The sequence below is a fragment of the Cricetulus griseus genome, chromosome 7, assembly GCF_003668045.3.
Source record: "Cricetulus griseus strain 17A/GY chromosome 7, alternate assembly CriGri-PICRH-1.0, whole genome shotgun sequence".
Classification (NCBI taxonomy): domain Eukaryota; kingdom Metazoa; phylum Chordata; class Mammalia; order Rodentia; family Cricetidae; genus Cricetulus; species Cricetulus griseus.
In genome coordinates, this window is record NC_048600.1 from 122,356,219 (window position 1) to 122,377,069 (window position 20,851).

Below are 20,851 nucleotides of genomic sequence, written 5' to 3' on the forward strand. Positions count from 1 at the left end.
ACATCTGTGGCCTTGTATGATCTAGGCAAGTGGTATACCACTGAGCTCCAGCCTTCCCCCTCTTTAAATAGGGGTACTATTCTCATGGCTGTTTTACCCTCCTGACCTCATTCTAAATCCAATTGCCTCCTGAAGGCCCCACCTCTCAAGCCATTACATTGGTGACTAGGGTTTCCATACATGAATTAACTTTTCTTTCTTTCTTTCTTTCTTTCTTTCTTTCTTTCTTTCTTTCTTTCTCTCTTTCTTTCTCCAAACTCTCTCTCTCTCTCTCTCTCTCTTCTCTCTCTCTCTCTCTCTCTCTCTCTGTGTGTGTGTGTGTGTGTGTGTGTGTGTGTGTGTGTGTGTGCCTGCCTACACACATTCAAGCCATGGTGTAAGAAGATAGATAACCTGCAGGAGTTGATTCTCTCATTCTACCACGTGGGTTCTGGGAATTGAACTTGCCTGGTCAGGCTTGGAGGCAGCTCCTTTGCCTACTGAGCCATCTCAACAGCCCATGCATGTGAATTTTTAAGGACATTGCTCTTAGCCCATAGTGTCAGGTAAGAGGCAATAGTGGTCAATAGCTTTTGAGTACTCCAGACTCATTGTGGACAATATCAATCCAGGAGACAGAGGTCCCTCATTGCTGGCAAAGCTAAGCTCTTTTCTACACTATATTCCCCCTCCCTTAGCACACAGACTTCATGCTCACCAGGGTGAACTTGAGATCCTGAATTCCTGTGTAACTTTTGCTAGAAAAGGAATCATGTTGACCATGCTGGCACTCTAGTTCCTGTGTTGTCCTTGGAAGTGAGGAGAGGCATGGCATTCCTGTGTCTTTCTGAAGCTTGTGTGGTTTGTGTGGATTTGAGTCAGGTCTCAGAACTGGGACCACTAGGAGTGGCTTTTAGGACCTTGCCAGCCAAAGAAGCAGTTCCTTGTGACATGATGACCTAGATAATGTCATACTATGTGAGAGATGGCCAGCTTCCACCGGAAAGTTGTATAGGAAAGAGCCCAAGGACTTGGGTGGAGCAGGCATGTTTTTTTTTTTTAATAATTTACTTTTATTTCATTTGTATTGGTATTTCGCTGCATGTGAGGGTGTCAGATCTTGGAGTTACAGACAGGTATGAGCTGCCATGTGGGTGCTGGGAATTGAACACAGTTTCTAAGGAAGAACAGCCAGTGCTCTTAATCCCTGAGCCATTTCTTTTTTTTTAATTTTATTTATTTATTATGTATACAGTCTTCTGTCCACATGCCAGCAGAGGCACCAGATCTCATTCAAGGTGGTTGTGAGCCACCATGTGGTTGCCGGGAATTGAACTCAGGACCTCTGGAAGAACAGTCAGTGTTCTTAACCGCTGAGCCATCTCTCCAGCCCAGAGCAGGCATGTTTTAACTCTATTGCCTACTGGCTGTTGATATACCAGGCCATTAGAGGCCTTGGTATAAAGATTCACATCAGCACTGGGCTTGGGGAAGTAAAATACCTCAGGATTTTCTGTAAGCTCCCTCATCTGTAAAAATACCTATTTTACAGAATGTTTAAAAGACTAGAAGTAGGTGACCCTGGGGAGGCATAGGCAGGTGGATTCCTGTGAGTTCAGAGCAGCCAAGACTACATAGTGAAACCCTGACTCCAAACAAACAAGTATTAGAAGCTGCAATGAGGATGTGGCTCCATTGGTTGAGTGTTTATCCAGCATGCACAACTCTGGGTTTGATCCCCAGCACACGCCTGTCATCTTAGCATTTGGGAGATTGAAGCAAGAAAATTAGGATTTGAAGATACATACCACCACCGCCACCACCTATCACCACCACCACCACCTACTGCCACCTCGTGAGCTCAAGATCAGCCTGGACTACATAGCAAGACCATTTCCCAACATCTTGAAATAAACAAGAGTGACATTCGTCATCCCACTTGTATTGACACAAACTAAGATGGCTTCCTAGCCACCCTTGTATTGTATCTAGGGCCAGCATGATGTGCACATTTTCATGAAGGGAGGGCATCACTGCATAGGTAAGATTTATGTAAGACAAACTTTAATGCCACATTTTACTTTTAGTGCGTGGGACTGAACCCTGGGCCTTGTGTATGCCCCTGTACCTTATTTCTTTTGAGGACTGCTTCCTGGTACACATACTGTCAGAATGTAGTGTTCTTGCTGGTCTCCCACAGCAGAGCCTTCTACAGTCCTCATTGAGCCACCCAACTACTTGAGGGCAGGGATTTGTTATGGTCCCCCTATGTTTCTAGGTCCCCATCTCCCTGTTGACAGTGAAGTTCCCAGGTCTCCACAATTGTGGCAGAGACCCAGTTCAGCCAGTCCATGAACAAAAGGACTACAGACTTGGCTCAAGGACTTAGTCACAGAGAGAGACTGTTTTCGCTTGCCCATTTGCTCTCAGGCACTTCTGTGAGACAGGAAATGTAGCTCCATCCTTCTGTGCTGAGAATCATGGGAGAAAGGAAGTTATTTCTCCTTCCCGATTCAGAAAATCCCAGGTGTAGCTCTGTTGTATTTTATTTTGAGACAAGTTATCATTCTGTACTCCAAGCTAGCCTCGAGCTCTTTTTGTAGCCCAGGCTAACCTTGAACTTAAGGCATGCCTCTTGCTTCAGTCTCCACATTTGGCTTCAGGTTTGGATTCTGAATAACCCCGTTTGTGTTCCTGGGCTCAGCAAGATCAGAGAAGTCAGTCATGCTGCTTGATTATCTCCTAGAAAGGTCCTGAGGCCACTGTGATGCATGAGCTTGTAGGTTAAGATATCTTTATTCAAATAATAGCAGCCAAGCGCAAGCCAGAGCCTGCCCAGAGGCAGCAAGCGAGGGAGGTCAGAGAGAGAGCTCCCACGTGTCCCCACACCTTAAGAACCCCCCACGTGTCATCCTGATCATCCCCTGACCACGCCCTGACAGGAGTGGTTAAGCACACCTGTAGCCAGCCCTTAGGAGGCGTGGCTACGGTGTCTACCTACACCACTGTGTGTCCCTGATGTTGGGGCGGGGGACAGATGGCAGTAGATGGAGAGTAGGTGTGCCGCAGAAAAATGCCACTCATGACTCTAATGGCCTTGGTACAGATGTTGGCAGATGAGTGTGTACCACAGCTAGAAAGAGCTGTGAGGACAGGTCACAGGCTTCCAAAGTCACTGCTAACCCTGCTGGGGTGCAAGCAAAGACTGTGACAAGGGTAAGTTTGTGTGGGTAACTAGGAATCTGAAAGGGCAATAAAAGGGGTCAGCCGAGTCATTCTTCCTTTTAAAAGTATATTTTAGTTTTTCAAATTTTCATGCGTATATTATAGACGGAACCTATTTCCCTTCACAGACTCCTTTTCCTTTCACAGTCCAGTTTGTCCCCCTAAACACACACATGCATATACATGCTTTCTAATATCTAGGACCTTTGAGTGAGAAAAAAACATGTGATGTTTGTGTTTCTGTGGTTGGCTAAATTCACTCAATATGATTATTTCCAATTGTGTCCATTTTGTTGTTCTCCTTTCTGACTGAACAACAACAACAAAATGCCATCGTGTACATACACTACATTTGCCTTATTGTGCTGCTCTTGTTGGATACCTAGGTCTTTGGATTTTCTCCCCCCAATTTTTTGTTTTGTTTTGATTTTTGAGACAGAGTTACTTTGCATAGCCTTGGCTGCCCTGGAACTTGCTCTGTAGACCAGGCTGGCCTCAAACTCACAGCTATCTGCCTGCCTCTGCCCCACAAGTGCTGGGATTAAAGGTGTGCGTCACCACCACCTGATTTAGATACCTAGGTCAACTCCACAATTTGGTGAATGCTTCACGGAATTGCATGTCATCCTTGCGGCAGGGCCACGCTCCATCTTCCCTGTCTTGTTTTAGTTTCAGTATGTGTGAGCATTCTTTACTTCTGAGACATGGTCTCACGTAGTCCAGGCTAGCCTTGAACTCACTGTGTAGCCAAGGATATCCTTAAACTTCCCATCCCCCTGCCTTCACCTCCCACATGCTAAGATCACAGGCAGGTGTGCTCCATCACACCCGGGTTATGTGGCACTAGGTGTCGAACCCAGGGCTCCGTGCTTGCTAGGCAAGTGCTCTACTGCTGAGCTCTGTGCTCAGCCCATTCCTTCTGCTCAAAGACATGGTGTCAATGGGCACGGCACCCCATGCCTTTAATCCCAGCAGTTCCAGGATGTCCAGGGCTACACAGAGACATCCTGTCTTGATAAACAAAACAAAACAGGACAAGGTCTCACTGTTGCCCTGGCAGGTCTTGAACTGGGATTCTCTGTAGTATCCCTAGTAGCTGAGACCATAGGCTTGTGCCACTAACCCTGCTAATTATTTGTCCCTTTAATGCTTTTGCATAGCTGGAAACCATAGACGTTGGCTCTCTCTCCCCTGTAGGCTGGAAGATCAAGACCACAGTATCATGCTTCCTCAGAAGTACTGGGTAGATTCCTTGCCTACTTCCAGCTTCTGCTGGCTTCAGGCCACCTGGACTGATTGTGACCTTACTACAACCTGTCTCCCTTTTCATGTGACATCTTCCCTCTGTGTATCTCTGGATCTTTACACTCTGTCTTCTCTCTTGATGCTCTCCTCTTTGAACAAGGACACCAGTTAAATTGGAGAAGGGGCCACTCTACTCCAGTATGACTCTGTTGAAACCAACTACACATGCAATGCCCTGCTTCCACAGAGGTCACATTGGAGACGACACTGGCGTATGAACTTCAACAGATCATATTACTTTGATTTGTGGGTGGGTGCATGTGTGTGCCTGCATACAAAGACCAGAGGTCAGCCTCAAGTGTGATTACTCAGGAGCTGTCCCATTTATTTTATTGATTAAAAAAGAGATTTATTTGTGTGTGTGTGTGTGTGTGTGTGTGTGTGTGTGTGTGTTTGTATGCTAACATGAACATTTACCAGAGTGCATGTGTAGAGGTCAGAGGACAACCTGTGGGAGGTGCTTACAGTGTGTGGCTTGAAGAGATCACACTCAGGTGGTCAGGTATGGCAGAAAGTGACTTTACCAGCTCAGCCATCTTGCTGGCCCCACTTTATTTTTATTGTTCTTTCTGTGACAGGGTTTCTCTGTTTAACAGTCCTAGCTGTTCCGGAACTCACAGACATCTACCTGCCTCAGCCTCCCAAAAGCTGGGATTAAAGGTGCGCACCATCACGCCCAGCAGCCCACTTTATTTTTTTTCGAGCCAGGGTCTTTCACTGGGAGCTGGGTTTCGCTTGTTTGACTAGACTTGGCGATGCCCAGAGAGTGTCCTGTTTCCCTCCCACAGGACAAGGATTCCTTGTACATGGTCCCGTGCCCTGCTCTCAGTGTATCTTTGTCGAGGGATGCGATCTAACCTGTAGCAGGCAGTGATGGCTCAGAAGTCTGAAAAGGTAGGATGAGGCAGAGGGTGGGTTGTGATGAATAAGCAGAAGTTGGTCCCTGAAGATGTAGGGGCCAGAGACTCAATATCTGGCTAGTGTGCTAAAATGGATTAGAGTTTGACTGAAGTGTGTGTGTGTGTGGGGGGGGGGTGTTAAGCCACCATGTAGGTTCTGGAGGCAGCACTAGAAGTGAAGAGTCAAGAAGTAATAAAGGCCAGGAGAGATAGCTCAGCTGGTAAAGGCACTTACTAAGAAAGCTTGATTACCAAAACTTTCTTGAAGCTCCCCATCCAGCCCCAAGGGCTCTCTCCATTGTGTGCTGAAGGGGACCGTGCTCCCTAGAGTACAAGATGTCACATTGGCTCTTCCAGTTGCTCTGGACTCCACCTGACTGCCCTAGAGGCTGACAGAAATACCATCTCAGGAAACTTGTAGCCCATATGGACCTGTCTGCCAGCTTCCTGGCTGGGAAGGGGATGGAGGGCCTGCAGACCATCCTGTAATGACTTTGGGTTCACTTTGATTACAAAAACAAACAGACCACAAAAAACAAATAGAGGGTTTCCACTCAGGGTCCGTTAGCTGCTAAATGCTTTTCAAGATTACTCTGGCTCTCCCTCAGAAAATGGAGCAGAGACGGGGAGGGACTATATGCAAGAAGTGGGGGAGCAGGGCGGCTCTGTACCGTTCACTGCTAGAGCATGGTATGTATGGTACTCACTAGAGTGATACAACACCGTGGTCCTGGGAGGCAGGGTAAGATGAAGCAAAGGCCCTTTTGCAGACAGACAGAGACAAAAGGCCAGATTTGTGTGTTGGTACATTAGGGTTATCAGAAGAGGGAAGCTTGGTTGAGAAAGCGCCTCTAGATTGGTCCGTAGGTAAGTCTGTGGGGGCATTTTCTTGCTTAATGATTGATGTGGGAGGATCCAGCCTACAGTTGGCAGTGCTGCCCCTGGGCAGGTGGCCCTGGGTGTATAGAAAAGCAGGCTCAGCAAGTCATGGGATACAAGCCAATAAGTAGTGTTCCTTTGTCATTTCTGAGTCAGTTTCTGCCTCCAGGTTCCTGCCTTGACTTCCTGCCCTGACATCTGTTGGTGATGAATTATGACCTGGGAGTTGTAAGATGAAATAAGCCCTTTCCTCCCTAAGTAGCTGTTGGTCATGGTGTTTAGCACAGCAACAGAAAGCGAACTGGGACAATTTGGAAACAGAACTGATAGAGCATGCTGGGAAGAAGGAATAGGGAGGCGGGGAGGAGGAGATTATGGTTTTGTTGTTGTTGTTTGAGGGAGGCAGGGTCTTGCTATGAAACCCTGGCTTGTCCTAGAACTCACTGTGCAGCTGGGCTTGAATTAGAGACCTTTCTTTCGTCCACCTCGTGAGTGCTAGGTTTTGGGTGTGCCAGGCTCTGATGATGCTTTGACTTGAGCAACTGGGTGAGAGGAGGTGATGATGTTTCCTGAGATAGGGAAGACTCCAGAGGAGTACCAGGCATGCTGGGTTACATCTCAAAGAGTCAGGCATTCCTACAGAGGAGGGCAAAGGAAACACTGGTCCTGTGGGAAAAACATCTAGACCAACAGCCCTTTCCCTCTAGCTCTGGGAAGCCCAGAGGCCTGAGGACTGACGGTGGTGGCGGGATGGGGGTTGGGTTCTTCATCAGCCATGGCTGATGTTCTGGGTCATTACTGACTGTGGAGGCACATGGTCCAGGCAGGTGCACCGAGGCCTATGCTTAGAAGCTTCCCTGGATCCTATACCTTGTTGCCGTCATGTTGAGATGGTTAGTGGGGCTCTGGTTTTTCGTTTTCTCCCTGGGTACTACAAATTGTGCAGTGGGTCCTTCTGTGTTGGATGTAGAAACTTAAGCTGGGGCCATTCCATTCTGAACTACATATTCACCAGGGAACGAACCCAAGGACAACAGGTGCTTATGGCTTAATGGGTGTGAAGAGCTTGGGAAAGTGCCCGGGGCTGTAATAGGGGTTTTGTAAGCATTCCAGGTGAGAGTTATGAGAATAATCATGAGGGCCACTTGGGGTGTGGGCTAGGAGGGTCCTTGCGCTTCAGTCCCAAGAGGAAAGGACGGACACTTGTTTAGAAGTAAAGTTGTGAGCCGTGGATGGGGCTGTTTGGAATTTCTAGCACCGCGCTTGACAGTTGCCTGCAACATCGGAGTCCAAGGTTTCCCTCGGGAGTTTGAACCCTGTGATCCCAATATGTCTGGCTGCTGGGAGTGTTTGGAATAAACCCATGCTTGGGAATGTTATCCCAGGCACCTGGATACTGGGGGAAGGAAGACCACAAATACATTTTCCTGAGCACCCCAGGACACCAAGGCGACAGAAGGGAAGTGCTGGCCGGGTGGAGTTCCCTAGCTGTGAACTGGGGATCTCCCGGATGGAAGATCCGGAGGGAGGGCCTCACCCAGTTTGTGTAAACCTGGCAGTATGCGTAGGCACAGGCACCATCCCTGGCCTCATTCTGTCACGGGGAGGATCACGGGAGGTGTCATATGGCCTGCTGCCCAGAGTGGAGCTTTAGGACTGGAACTCTGACCAGCAGGCCTGGGATCTCACAACACACTTCCCCTGCTCCCTGAGGATGTCCCTTCTTTGCCGTTTGTCACTTCAAAAATGATTTCAGGCTGGGGAGATATTAAAACTCAGATATATAATATATATATATATATGTATATATATATTATCTCTAGAACCTATATATATGTATAATATTAAATATATATGTGCTTAAATAGAGCCAAGTGTGGCAGTAATCCAAGTTTATAATCCTTTGCCCTCCTCTGGTGCTTCCTGGCTAGCCTGGTCTACTTTGACAATTCCAGGTAGATGAAAGACCTAGCATTAAAAACAAGATGGACACCTCTTGTGGAACAACACCTGAAATTGTCACATGGCCCCCACACACATGTGCACCTTGCATGGGCTTGAATGCATACATTAGCAGGCCCACACACCAACATGCACCCACACAAACACGCACAGCAATGTGTTCCCCATCCCCCCACCCATACACACACAGTTTCAGGGCAGGGTATAGTGGCATGAGCCTGAATCCCAGGATTTAGGAGGGGGAGGCAGGAAATTGTGACTGCGGCCATCTTGGATATAGAGAGTGTCAGGCCAGCCTGGGCTACACAGTGAGAGACTGTCTCTATTTATTTATTTACTTATTCATTCATTCATTCATTCATTCATTCATTCATTTTTTTATTTATCGAGACAGGGTTTCACTGTGTGACAGTCCTGGCTGTCCTGGATCTCACTTTGTAGACAGGCTGGCCTCGAACTCACTGAGATCCCCCTGCCTCTGCCTCCCGAGTGTGGGATTAAAGGCATTTGCCACCACCGCCCTGCTCTCTTTTTATTTTTTAAAAAGGAGTTTGATTCAGAATTAACTTGTCCTCTGTGAATGAGCTCTGGTCTCTGTAGTAAGAAAGGCCTTGTTGTAGTGTACAAAACCAGAGGGAACTAGTATTGTCCAATCAGCAAGTATTAGGTAGCCACCATTTTGGTAATTTCCATGTTGGGGGTCTCCAATTATTGTGAAGAGAGCTAGACCTTGCTTTGCTGTGAAATACCTCCACCTCCCCACTTGAACTGAGATTCAGACACCAGCCATTTTGTTGTAGTTTAGGACCCTTTTCACTGGGCACCTGTCACTCTTACAGTGTGTAAGCAGGTGGTCTGATGGAGGTCTGGGGCGGCTTTGTTCACAGGGCTGCTGTCTCCATGGTGACGACCTCAGCGGAGATCACTGGCCTGAGCATCTCCAGGTAGCCTTTCCAGTCTAGTGGTCTCATTTGTCCCCACTTTTTTGTTTATTTGTTTGTTTTTCGAGACAGGGTTTCTCTGTGTAGCTTTGACTGCCCTGGAACTCGTTCTGTAGACCAGGCTGGCCTTGAACTCACAGAGATCCACCTGTCTCTGCCTCTTGAGTGCTGGGATTAAAGGCATGAGCCACCATCGCCCCTCATGTCCCCACTTTTTAGATGGTGACTCACGTAATGTTTCAAGAGAGAAAGTGGAAACCGAGAAGTCTGATCCAGGTTGACGAAGTCGGTCTGCATCGGGTTTTCACTCTTATCTTTTCATGGGGTTCACTTCCTTGTATGACACCAGGAGGAACCCCATCAATGGCTCAGTGAATAAAGTTGTTTATCAGCGAGCCTGATAACCCGAGTTCAATCCTGGGACCTACGTAGTGGAAGGCAAGGACTGCTTCTGACTTCCTTGCATTGTGGTGTGCCCTCCCCATCCTGAATGCAAAGTAAACAGATACAAATGCAATAAAGAAACGAGGGCAATAAGGAAAGGAAAAAGAACGGGAAATGTGCAAAGGAAGGAATCCACACTGGTGGTATGGACTCCTTTGCCCTCCTGGGCCACTGTCCCTCCAGAGGTCATGGTGAAGGACAGGGATGCTGAGTCCTGTTTGCTTTAGCTAGCCAGGTGCCATCTCCATGGGGATACCTGAGGAGTGTGAAAACATTAGGGACTGGGTTTCAGCTTACCTGGGGGTCCTGGCAGCCAGAGAGAGGCTATCTGCATAAGTGATGCCCAGCTGGAAGTCTTTTGTTTCTTTCTGTGTGTGTGTGTGTGTGTGTGTGTGTGTGTGCGCGCGCGCATGCAAGCGCTTTGTGCAGATGTGTACATATGTGTATGGACACACACATACCCATGCATGTGCCTATGGGAAGCTGTAGGTTGATGTCAGATGTCTTCCTTGATAGCTCTACACTTGAGCTTTTCAGTCAGAATCTATCTCTGAGCCTAGAGGCTGCTGGTCTGGCTAGAAGGGCAGACCAGTGAGCCCCCAGGACCTCCTGGTCATGTTTCCCCAGCACTGGGATTACTGATGCAGGCCACCACACCCAGCTTTTATGTGGGTGCTGCAGACACTTTACCAATGGAGTCACCTCCCACGTCAAGACATTTCAGTGTCACATTTCAGCCTCCACTTTGGGCCAGCCCCTCATCTCACTTGGTCTCAGCTTCCCTTCCATGCTAGCTTACTGAGGTTGTCACAATCTGGACACCATGAAGCCTAGAGATGACACTAACCCTTTAAGCCATCTTCCCCTCCCTCCATCAGGGCCCCATGAACCTTCTGTCACTGCCATGGTCATTCTGGATTCAGAGCTCTATAGTTTAAAAACTTAAATTTTCATTAAAAAATGCTAAACACAGAAACCCAAAGAAGAGTAAAATAAATACTAAAATACTCATCTACCTGAGCATTTTGCTGTCTTGTGTATAGTTACAGTCTACCTATAAATACACTCTCCGATTTTTTGTTTTGTTTTTTGTTTTTTAAGACAGGGTTTCTCTGTGGCTTTGGAGGCTGTCCTGGAACTAGTTCTTGTAGACCAGGCTGGCCTCAGATTCACAGAGATCTGCCTGCCTCTGCTTCTGAGTGCTGGCATTAAGGGCGTGTGCCACCACTGCCTGGGCAACACTCTCTGAATCTTTGAAGGATAAAAACATCATGCCTCGTCATGGCAAATAGCACAGTATGTGTGTCTTTAGATAACAATGCTGGGGATGGAGAGATGGCTCATGGGTTAAGAGCACCTGCTGTTCTATTCTTGCAGAGACCCAGCTTTGGTTCCCAGCACCCATATGGTGACTCACAACTATCTGGAACACCAGTTCCATGGGATACAGTGCCTCTGGCATCTGCAGGCACTGCACGGAACTGGTGCACATACAGACACTCGTACACATACAATAAATGCATCTTTTAAAAAGTGTTCTTCCACATGCCCTCAGTGCCATTAGTACACAAAAACGGCCAGTAATTCCCTGATACCTAGAGTTGACTTCGAATTAAAATTTCCTTCACTACTCCTCAAACGTGCTGTTATGTGTATTTGAAGTGAGATCATTTTATATTTGTTTTTCTCTCTTTGGTTACCTTTAATGTAGACAGTCGCCCACTCCCCAATCAGCCACTTTCCCTGGCTGTTTGGAGTAGCTGGACCCCTTGTCTCGAAACACCTGAGCACTGACTTGTTTGAGAGTTTCCTCGTGACATAGTTGAATCTGTTGTCCCCCTAGCTGGATTTCCTGTACCCTGGAAATTAGATTCAGAAGTTTGATTGGATTCCAGTTAAGTGTTTTTGGCAGAGTCCTTGCTTTTATACACTTCATCTTTCATCCCATCAGGAGGCATAAAAGGCCACAGGCAAATGATTAGTGACACTAAATCTAATCCCTTTATAGGGAGCTAATTGCCAGTTCTGTCCAATTCATAAGTGACCGGAAAGTGAGGGAGTGTGTCAGTGTGACCACCCATGTCCACTGGTCACCAGTTAGTTTTTGGATGTTGCAGACATGGTCATTTTCCAAGGTTACTGTGCTTTTGGTGTGAGCTAGTTGATGCAAAGGAGTATTCTCCCTTGTCACCTGGCTGAGGCTGTGGCTCAGTCCAGAAGGTCAGGGCATTTCCTTTAATTATGAATTTTTAGGATGTGGAATTGATATCATGTTCTTTCCCATTGGTGAAAAATGACACAGGGTACATGTGTGCAGGCCTGCATACGTGCATTTGTGTGTGTGTGTGTGTGTGTGTGTGTGTGTGTGTGTGTGTGTGTGTTGATAAAGAGCCAACCCAGGGAGTTGTACGTGCTAGACTAGCACTGTACCAATGAACTATGTCTCCCAAGCATATACTTATTCTTCTGATGCCCAAATTATCTCAAACCTGGAATTAGATATTTCTCCCAAGAGATAGGATTCCTTTGATGTGGGATGGTGTTGAAAACAAAGACTGGAAGCAGGTATGTTTGCTGTTTTGTGTGTGTGTGTTTGGCGGGGGAGAAGTGCTTCTTTCTGTCAGTTATTAGTAAGCTGGATACAGACTTTTTTAAAAAAATTATGAATTCATAATGGCATTTTCTTTCTACCTTTTTTATGGTGTTGCAATTGAACCCAGGGCCTCAAGAGTGCTAGACAAGTACTCTACCACTGAGCTGTTTCCCCAGCCCTACCATTAAGCTGGCAGTAATTTTTGTGTTTATCGGCTTTTCTTAACATCTTATAGCGCTTACGTTTTCTGACAGTGAAAATCTTGGCTCCCTGTTAGGATCATTAATATAATTGCTTATTTACATTACTCTCTCATACACATGAAATTGTCTCAAAAATTCCAGTACTAATACTTCCACCAATAACACAGCCACTGTGTAAAGTTTAAGATTCCCTTACAATATACTTTTGGTTGTTTTCTTTTATCCCATTGCGACGGGCAGCCTGAATACCATGTGCTAATGTCACTTGAAATGACTCTTCCCTCTGGGCGTTCTTCTTTGAGATCTGTTGCACAGTGAGACTCATTTGTTTCTGTTTTGCTTCTTCTAATAAGGCCTGCTTGGTTCTCTTTTGGAGTTTAACATTGCATTTTGCCCAGATCTGACATTTGCATGGTACCAAAATCAATCCATAGAACAGCAATATCCCCCAGGGTCTTGTTCCCAGCCCTTTTCCACAGGCCGTTTCTCCCGCCCCTTTGTGAGAAACCTTGCTTATTTTATTTTTAAGTCTAGCTTTTGACTTACCTTTTGTATCAGTTACAAAAGCAATATAAGCAAGGGAGAATTTCTTTTTTCTCACAGTTTGAGGGTACAATCCATCATGGCAGGAAGGCATGGTGTGTAGGTGGAAGTTTCTGTCCTGCAAGTGGCTTCCAAGTAACCACACAAAAGCTTAATATTAATTATAAATGCTCAGCTAGTAGTTCAGGCTGGTTATTAGCTAACTCTTACATTTTCAATTAACTTTTTTTTTGTTTGTTTTTTGTTTTTTTGTTTTTTTGTTTTTCAAGACAGGGTTTCTCTGTGGCTTTGGAGGCTGCCCTGGCTCTTGTAGACCAGGCTGGTCTCTGCCTCCTGAGTGCTGGCATTAAAGGAGTGCGCCACCACCACCTGGCTTAACACATATTGTTATCTAAGCTTTTCCACATGGCTTGGTACCTTTTCTCAGTATGGCATGCCCATCTTGTTTCTCTCTGCATCTCTTAGCCACTCTCGTGACTCTGCCCTTTTTCCCAGCATTCTCTTAGTCTGTTACTCCTGTCTAACCTTATCTTGCCTACCTATTGGCCAGTCAGCTTTATTAAACCAGTCACAGTGACATATATTCACACAATGTAAAGGAATATTCCACAGTGGTAGAAGGAACACGAGGCAGCTGGTCATGTTGTCTTTACAGGTAGGAAGCAAAGCAAGATGAATCCTGTCATGGACCCCACCCACAGTCAGGCTGGATCTTCACTGTTCAGTTAAACATCCCTGGAAATGTCCCTACACACACACATACAACACACACACACACACACACACACACACACACACACACACACACACACACACACACACACACACACACACACACACACACACACACACACACACCACACAGATATGTCTCCTCAGTGATTCTGAATGCTACCAAGTTGACAATCAGACTTAACCATCAACGCTTCTAGTATCAACCTGTTCCTCTACGGGAATGCTTGCCCTTATGGTTTTCAAAAGCTGCATCATTTAGATGCCAGTCTGGGTCCTGCCCACTCCATGGAATCTTTCACTAAACTTGGGTCCCTATCGAGTCCTTTCTCCCCATTGGGTCTGAAACATGCTGGTCTGCATCCCATTGTCTCCGCCTTGCATCTAGAGTCTTTTTTTTTTTTTTCCGAGACAGGGTTTCTCTGTATTGCTTTGAAGGTTGTCCTGGAACTCACTCTGTAGATCAGGCTGGCCTCAAACTCACAGAGATCCACTTGCCTTTGCCTCCCGAGTGCTGGGATTAAAGGCATGAGCCATCAACGCCCGGCTAGGTCTAGAATCTTACATGTCTGCTCTTGTCCACTGTTGCTCTTTAAGCTACTCCACCCCTGCCTGCTTTCTTTACATGACTTTTCTTTTTAAATTTATTTATGTGTATGAATATTTTGCCTGCATGTATGTATGTGCACCATGTGTGTGCTTTGTGCCTTCAGAGGCCAGAAGAGGGCATTGGATCTTCTGGAGTTACAGATGGTTGTGAACCACCATGTGGGTTCTGGGAACCAAACTCTAGACCCCTACAAGAACAGCACGTGCTTTTAACTGCTGAATCATCTCTCTAGTCCCTAGTTTTGTCCTCTAACCAGGTTGAATGTTCCTTGAGGGTTGGGGCATACCTAGATTTTTTTTTAATCTTATCCTATTTTATTTATTCATATGGGGAGTGAGCACATGTATCCAATGGCGCAAGTATGGAAGTCACAGGACAGTTAACTTGTGGGAGTTGGTTCTCTTTTTCCATCTTGTGGGTCCTAGGAGTTGAACTTAGATTTTTGGTTTGGCAGCAAGCACCTTTAACTACTGAACCATTTCACTGACCCCAGGCCTAGAATTCTTTTTTCCTTTTTTTTTTTTTTTTTTTTTTTTTGGTTTTCCAGACAGGGTTTCTCTGTATAACAGAAAGGTTAAAGGACACTTACTAATAGTCTCAGAGCTGTCCTGGAACTTGCTTTGTAGACCAGGCTGGCCTCTGAACTCACAGAGATCTACCTGTCCCTGCCTCCCAAGTACTGGGATTAAAGGTGTGCACCACCACCACCCAACCTATGGTTTTCAAAGAGCATGTTTATATTACAGTGTATTTATCTTGTGTACATATTTGGGGTTGGTGTTACATGCCTGACATTCTACACATAGAGGTCAGAGGACAACTTGTAGGAATTGATTCTGTTCTCCACCACGGAGTCCCAGAAATTGAACTCAAGTCATCAGCCTTGGTGGCATGCACCTTTACCCTCTGAGCCATCTTGCTTGCCCTAGAATTCTTTTATATTCCCTATATAAAGTAGGCATGAGTACACAATCATATGTCATAGAGCCAGGCAGTTCTCCCTGTTAGCAGTGGTTGCATTTTGCATGGTCACAGCAAACAGCAGATACTGAAACCTTATTCTGACTGGAAATACAGCATTGCATTCTTGTGAGACCCTGGATGCAACATTTTTTATCAGTCGGTCAATTCATAACCTTGTTTTATGTGTGACTCTGCTTAAAGACACCGTGTTTGTTTAATACAAACTTCTGAGTCATTAGCGCTGAGCTCAGCCAACTGCACTATAACTCATTCCTGAACAGCTCTGGGAACATGTACATCTCTGTGAGGCACATTGCAGCTCTCTTGAACATATGAACGCTAGACAGCACTTAGCACTTCACTGCGGCGGGGAGGGGGGGATCATTGCCCACAGTGAAATCACCCACAAAAATAGCAAAAGTCAAAGCAGTGGAGCTCAACAGAGAGGTCAAAGGACACTTACTAATCATCTCAGAGCTGAAACAGGACGGCAGAATGGTTTTGTCTGACCTCAACAAGGAATGTGTGCATTGGAGCAGGCTCCCGTGTGTGTTTGTGTGTGTGTGTGTGTGTGTGTGTGTGTGTGTGTGTGTGTGTGTGTACACGCATGCATGTGTGTATATTGTTTGCATGTGTGTGTGTGTGCAGCTATTTGTGTATGTGGAGGCCATAAATAGATATATCTTTTTGGATTGGTGTCTTTCTGGATTGCTCTCTACCTTACCAAAAAACAGTTTTTCTTACATTTGTTTTGTGTATGTGTGTGGGCACCCTTGTGCCATGGTGTTCACATGGAAGTCAGAGGGCAGCTTTGGGGACTCAGTTCTCTCCTGCCCCCAGTCTGAGTCTTGAGGATTGAACTCAGATCACCAGGCTTGGTGGGAATATATTTACCTACTAGACAATCAATCGGGTCCCAACTGATTGTTTTGAAACAGGATCTCTCACCAAACCTGGAGCCCACTTCTTCAGAAAGGCTAGAAGGCTGGCCATGGAGCTCAGGGAATCCTCCTGTCTCCACTTCCCTCACTCTAGGATGCAGATGCTTGTTGTTATGCTAGGTTTTTACACGGGTGCTGGGAACTTGAGCCCGGGTTCATGCATCAAGCACTTTATTGGCTAGCTGTCTTCCTGGCCCTGCAACTCGTATTTTTATTAGTCTATTTCTTTTTCTAGAGTTTTTTAATTTTTAATTTTGTGTATGTGTATCTGTGTGGGAGTAGTTGCACATGGGGGCAATTGCCCATGGAAGCCAGAAGAGGTGTTGGATCTCCTCCGGCTGCAGTTACAGGCTGCCCAACATGGGTGCTGGAACTGAACTCTGCTCCTTTGCAAGAGCAGTTTGTCCTTTTAATTGCTAAATCCTCTCCTGCATGTCTGTTTCTATCCATGGGTGATTCTAACCAGGCTCAAATATTGATTTTGAGGTTCAAAAACTCCCTGAAGCGAGTGACTTTGACATACAGAATCTGTAAATAAAGACGATTGGCCCTGTCAATCTGAGTTAACCTGGGACTAGTTTCCTTCCCAGGCTTCATTTTCCTTGCACACCATGGGCGATTTTTACAGTTTTCTCAGGGCTATCATTCCAGTCCCCGAGCGAGTCCTTTGGCTTCCTGTAGCTGGCCAGGTTCTGAGCTGGTTGCCTTCCCTTGCAGGTTTGTGGACTTCCATGCAGCCGCTTCCACCTGCTCTCCTTCCCGAGCCTCTTTGCTTACTGGCCGGCTAGGCCTACGCAATGGAGTCACCCACAACTTTGCCGTCACCTCTGTCGGGGGGCTTCCACTAAATGAGACCACCTTGGCCGAGGTGCTGCAGCAGGCTGGCTATGTCACTGCCATGATAGGTAATGTACTCTGGGGAGTTGCTTCAAGATCTCAGGGTCTCTGGATGGCTGCTGCCTTGTCTGCTCGCTTCTGCGCTTTTGTTGGTTTCTTGCTGGGTACGTACGGTAGGGATGTCCTCAGCTTGCTGTCCATAACCAGGAAGGCCCCACAGTGTCTGAGAATGCGTATAGAGCTCTTTCCTCCCATGATAATAAGCTTCGTGGTAAGTGATTGCATCCATTAGGTCAGACGCTCAAAGATGCCGTTGGGAGCTTTTCCAGATTCTTCTGCTATCCTGAGCATGTGGCTTTTGTGCGTGTGCCTGTGGCTGCAGGGCCTCAGCTTTGGGGTCCTCTACTGTAATTAGGTTCAAGGAGGGGGAGGGGAAGAGAATGAATGGGTCCCAGCCTCGTGCACCCACCCACTCTTACCAAGAAATGGAATCTTTTGTTTAAGATAAGAATCCGTCCTTCCCAAGAACTGGGCTTAAATGGTACCGTTCAGGGTTGGGTAACATGGCTACGAGGTTGTAAAGAAGGCTGGGAAACTGGGGACAGGATTATAATAATTGACTTGGCCTGGGCATGATCATCTAGAACAAACTGATGGCTCCAGGCTAGGGGTGAGCACTAGGTAAAGTACCTACCCAGAATGCACAGTGCACTGGGTGCTGTCTCTATAGCAAACAGTCCTAACCTTACCCCACCCCGCCAAACTGCAAAATGTTATTAGAATGAAGACATGCATATAGGCTAGGAAAACAGCAGCCAATTCCCCGCTGTTCGAACGCTTCTTCCCCTCCCTCTCTTCCTTGTTTCCTTCCTCTCTTCCTCTCTGTTTTGTTTTCTGAAACAGAGTCTCATGTGTTCCAAGACAGCCTCAAACTCATTATATAGCTGAGGATGACAACGATCTGCTGGAATTTTAGGCCTGTACCACCATGTCCCGTATTACATGGTCCTGGGGATGGGACCCAGGGCTTCACGTATGCTAGGCAAGCACTCTACCAACTGCATCCCTAGCCCTATTTGTTTCTGAAACAGGGTCTTACTATGTAGCCCAGGCTGGTCAAACATACAGTCGTGTTTGCAGCCTCAGTGTGCTGGAATTCCAGGTTTCCTTTCCTTGTGTCTGTATTTTAAGGGACCTCTTACTCACCGTGAACTGTGTTCTGACCCTGGGATGCGTTCATTTACATAGGATTATTATTCTCCTATCGTAGAGCAAGAAAACTAGGTCTTGAACCTGAGGATACCTGCTTCACATTCCTGCCTGAGACAGGTGGTGTCCTTGTCATCACAGAATCTGACCTCAGATGCTGGGGCCTCCCCTGCCTGTCTTTCTTGCAGATTCGGAGACCACCCAGCAGTTCCTGCAGCCTCCTTAGCCTGTTTGTGCTTGTTTACTTTCAAAGATCTGGTTCCAGTGGGATTCCTGTTTCTACCATAGTGAAATGGCAAGGGAGGGTGTGCCAACAGACATGTGACAGTGAGGGTCCCTGTGGATGAGTCTCTGGTCTCCGGAGCCTTCTTTCTGTGTTAGCTTGGAGGAGGTTTCTTAACACAGACCAAGGGCTGGCATCTCTGGTGTTTCCTTCTCCACTCTGAGTTCAAAGACTTTGCATTCTTTTATAGGCACAAGTGCAGGATGACCTCCGTTGTCTCAGAAGGAGATGCCCCGGTCAGCAGAAGAAGAGTCCAGTTAAAGATTATTTTCTCTTCCTCGCTTCCTGTGTGGCTAGTTTTATGTCAAGCTGACACAGGCTAAAGTCATCTGAAAAGAGGGAACCTCAATTGAGAAAATGCCTCTGGAAGATACAGCTATAGGGCATTTTCTTAATTAGTAATTGGTGGGGGAAGGACAAGCCTATTGTGGGTGGGGCCATCCCTGGGCTGGTGGCCCTAGGTTCTATAAGAAAGCAGGCTGAGCAAACTCGAGGAGCAAGCCAGTAGGCAGCACTTTCCTTGCATCAGCTTCTGCTTCCAGGTTTCTGCCAAGCTTGAGTTCCTATCCTGTCTTCCTTCAGTGATAAACAGTGATGTGGAAGTGTAAAACAAACAAACTCTTTCCTCCCCAAGTTGCTTTTGGTCATGGGGTTTCATCACAGCAGGAGGAACCCTGACTAGGATACTCCTCCCGGCTCCTGCTCCTACCCTGAGGTGTAATTATGCTGACATCAGTACCAAGAGGGCACATGAAGCTCCCACTGGGGGTTGCCTGTTAGATAGACTTACTAGATACGTCCATTTAATCCCTGGAGCCAGGGCGGATTTGGTCTCTGGACTGCCTGATGTTAGAGCCTTATACAAAGCAGGGGGCTGGGCTCTTCTTCATTTGCTTTGGAATCATGGCTCCCTTTTGCCTTTAAACACCAAGTAAGCAACAACTGATCACAGGTGTCTGTATAACTTCCCCCTTCCCTTGATCCAAACTTCACCTTTTGTGATCCCTGAATAAGATAAGAACATCTACTTGCTTAGGAATGAAACCCACAAAAGGGCTCTGGGGTCTGTTCACAGTGCTCAACACTGCTTCGGTTCTTCGTCTGTGTTCATGTGATTTTACCCCTTCTCCTTCCTATCATTTTATATTTACAATAATATGTGTATTTGTTTTCAGAAAGACTTGCTGTGTATCCTAGCTTTGAACTCTCATATGTAATGAGGTTCTTTGTCCCAGCTGGTCCCGCTGCCCTTCAGCCCCAAATTAACACACAAAGACATATTAATTATTAAATGTTGGCCGGTGGCTTGGGCTTCTTATTGGCTAGTTCTGTCTTAGTTAGTAACTCATTTCTATTAATCTGTGTGTTTCCATGTGGTCTTGGCTTACTGGAGAACGCCTGGAGCATCCTCTCTTCTACATGACGACTCCGTCTGCCTGTATTTCCCAGAATTCTCATCTCCTAGCCCTGCCTATATTTCCTGCCTGGCCAATCAGCCAATCAGTGTTTTATTCATCAACCAATAAGAGAAATGTATATACAGAAGGCCATCTCCCATTACTTATATAACGTAAGCTGGCCTTAAACATCTGAACTTTCTGTCTCAGTATCTTAGGCACTGTAAATAAATATGTGCCACCATGCCAGGCTCCCTTCATCTCTCCTTCCTTCCTTCCTTCCTTCCTTCCTTCCTTCCTTCCTTCCTTCTTTCCTTCCTTCCTTCTTTCCTTCTCCCTCCCTCCCTTCATTCCTTCCTTCCTTCTTTCTTTCCTTCTCCCTCCCCCTCCTCCTTATCTATCTATCTATCTATCTATCTATCTATCTATCTATCTATCTATCTCTCTCTCTCTCTCTCTCTCTGAGACAGGGTCTTACTATACAGTCCTGACTGGCCTTGAACTCAATGTAGACCAGGCTGACCTGGAACTCCTAGAGATATACCTGCCCCAGTTTTTTGAGTGCTGGTACTAAAGGTGTGCACCACCACACTTATCCTTAATTATTTCTTTAAAATGCTTGTTTTTCAGCTGGGTTTTGGTTTTGGTGGTGGCATACACCTTTAACCCCAATAGAGGCAGGCAGATCTCTGTGAGTTTGAGGTCAGCCTGGTCTACAGAGCTAGTTCCAGGATAGCCAAAGCTATAAAAAGTAACCCCATCTTAAAAAACAAAAAACTTGTTTTTCAGATCCACAAAATAGAGTTGGGCATGACAGTATATAGCTTAGCTCTCAGGAGGTTGAGAGAAGAGATCTCAAATCTGAAGCCAGCCTGGGCTACCTGTCTTAAGAAAACAAAAGAGTTT

At 46.4% G+C, this 20,851-nt stretch overlaps 1 protein-coding gene across 9 annotated transcripts in view; it reads left to right on the forward strand.

The window, feature by feature from the left end:
* Arsg (arylsulfatase G) overlaps nucleotides 1-20,851 on the forward strand; it is a 134,540-nt gene that overhangs the window by 61,067 nt on the left and 52,622 nt on the right. For 4 of the 9 annotated variants that reach the window (XM_027425812.2, XM_027425811.2, XM_027425814.2 and 1 more), the window contains exon 3: nucleotides 16,937-17,124. The exons of 4 other annotated variants lie outside the window; for them this stretch is intronic. In XM_027425812.2, the coding sequence (XP_027281613.1) occupies nucleotides 16,937-17,124 (188 nt within the window). Of the gene's footprint in view, nucleotides 1-16,936; nucleotides 17,125-20,851 lie in introns of those variants that run through there. One more of the 9 variants, XM_027425820.2, reaches the window with a different exon arrangement.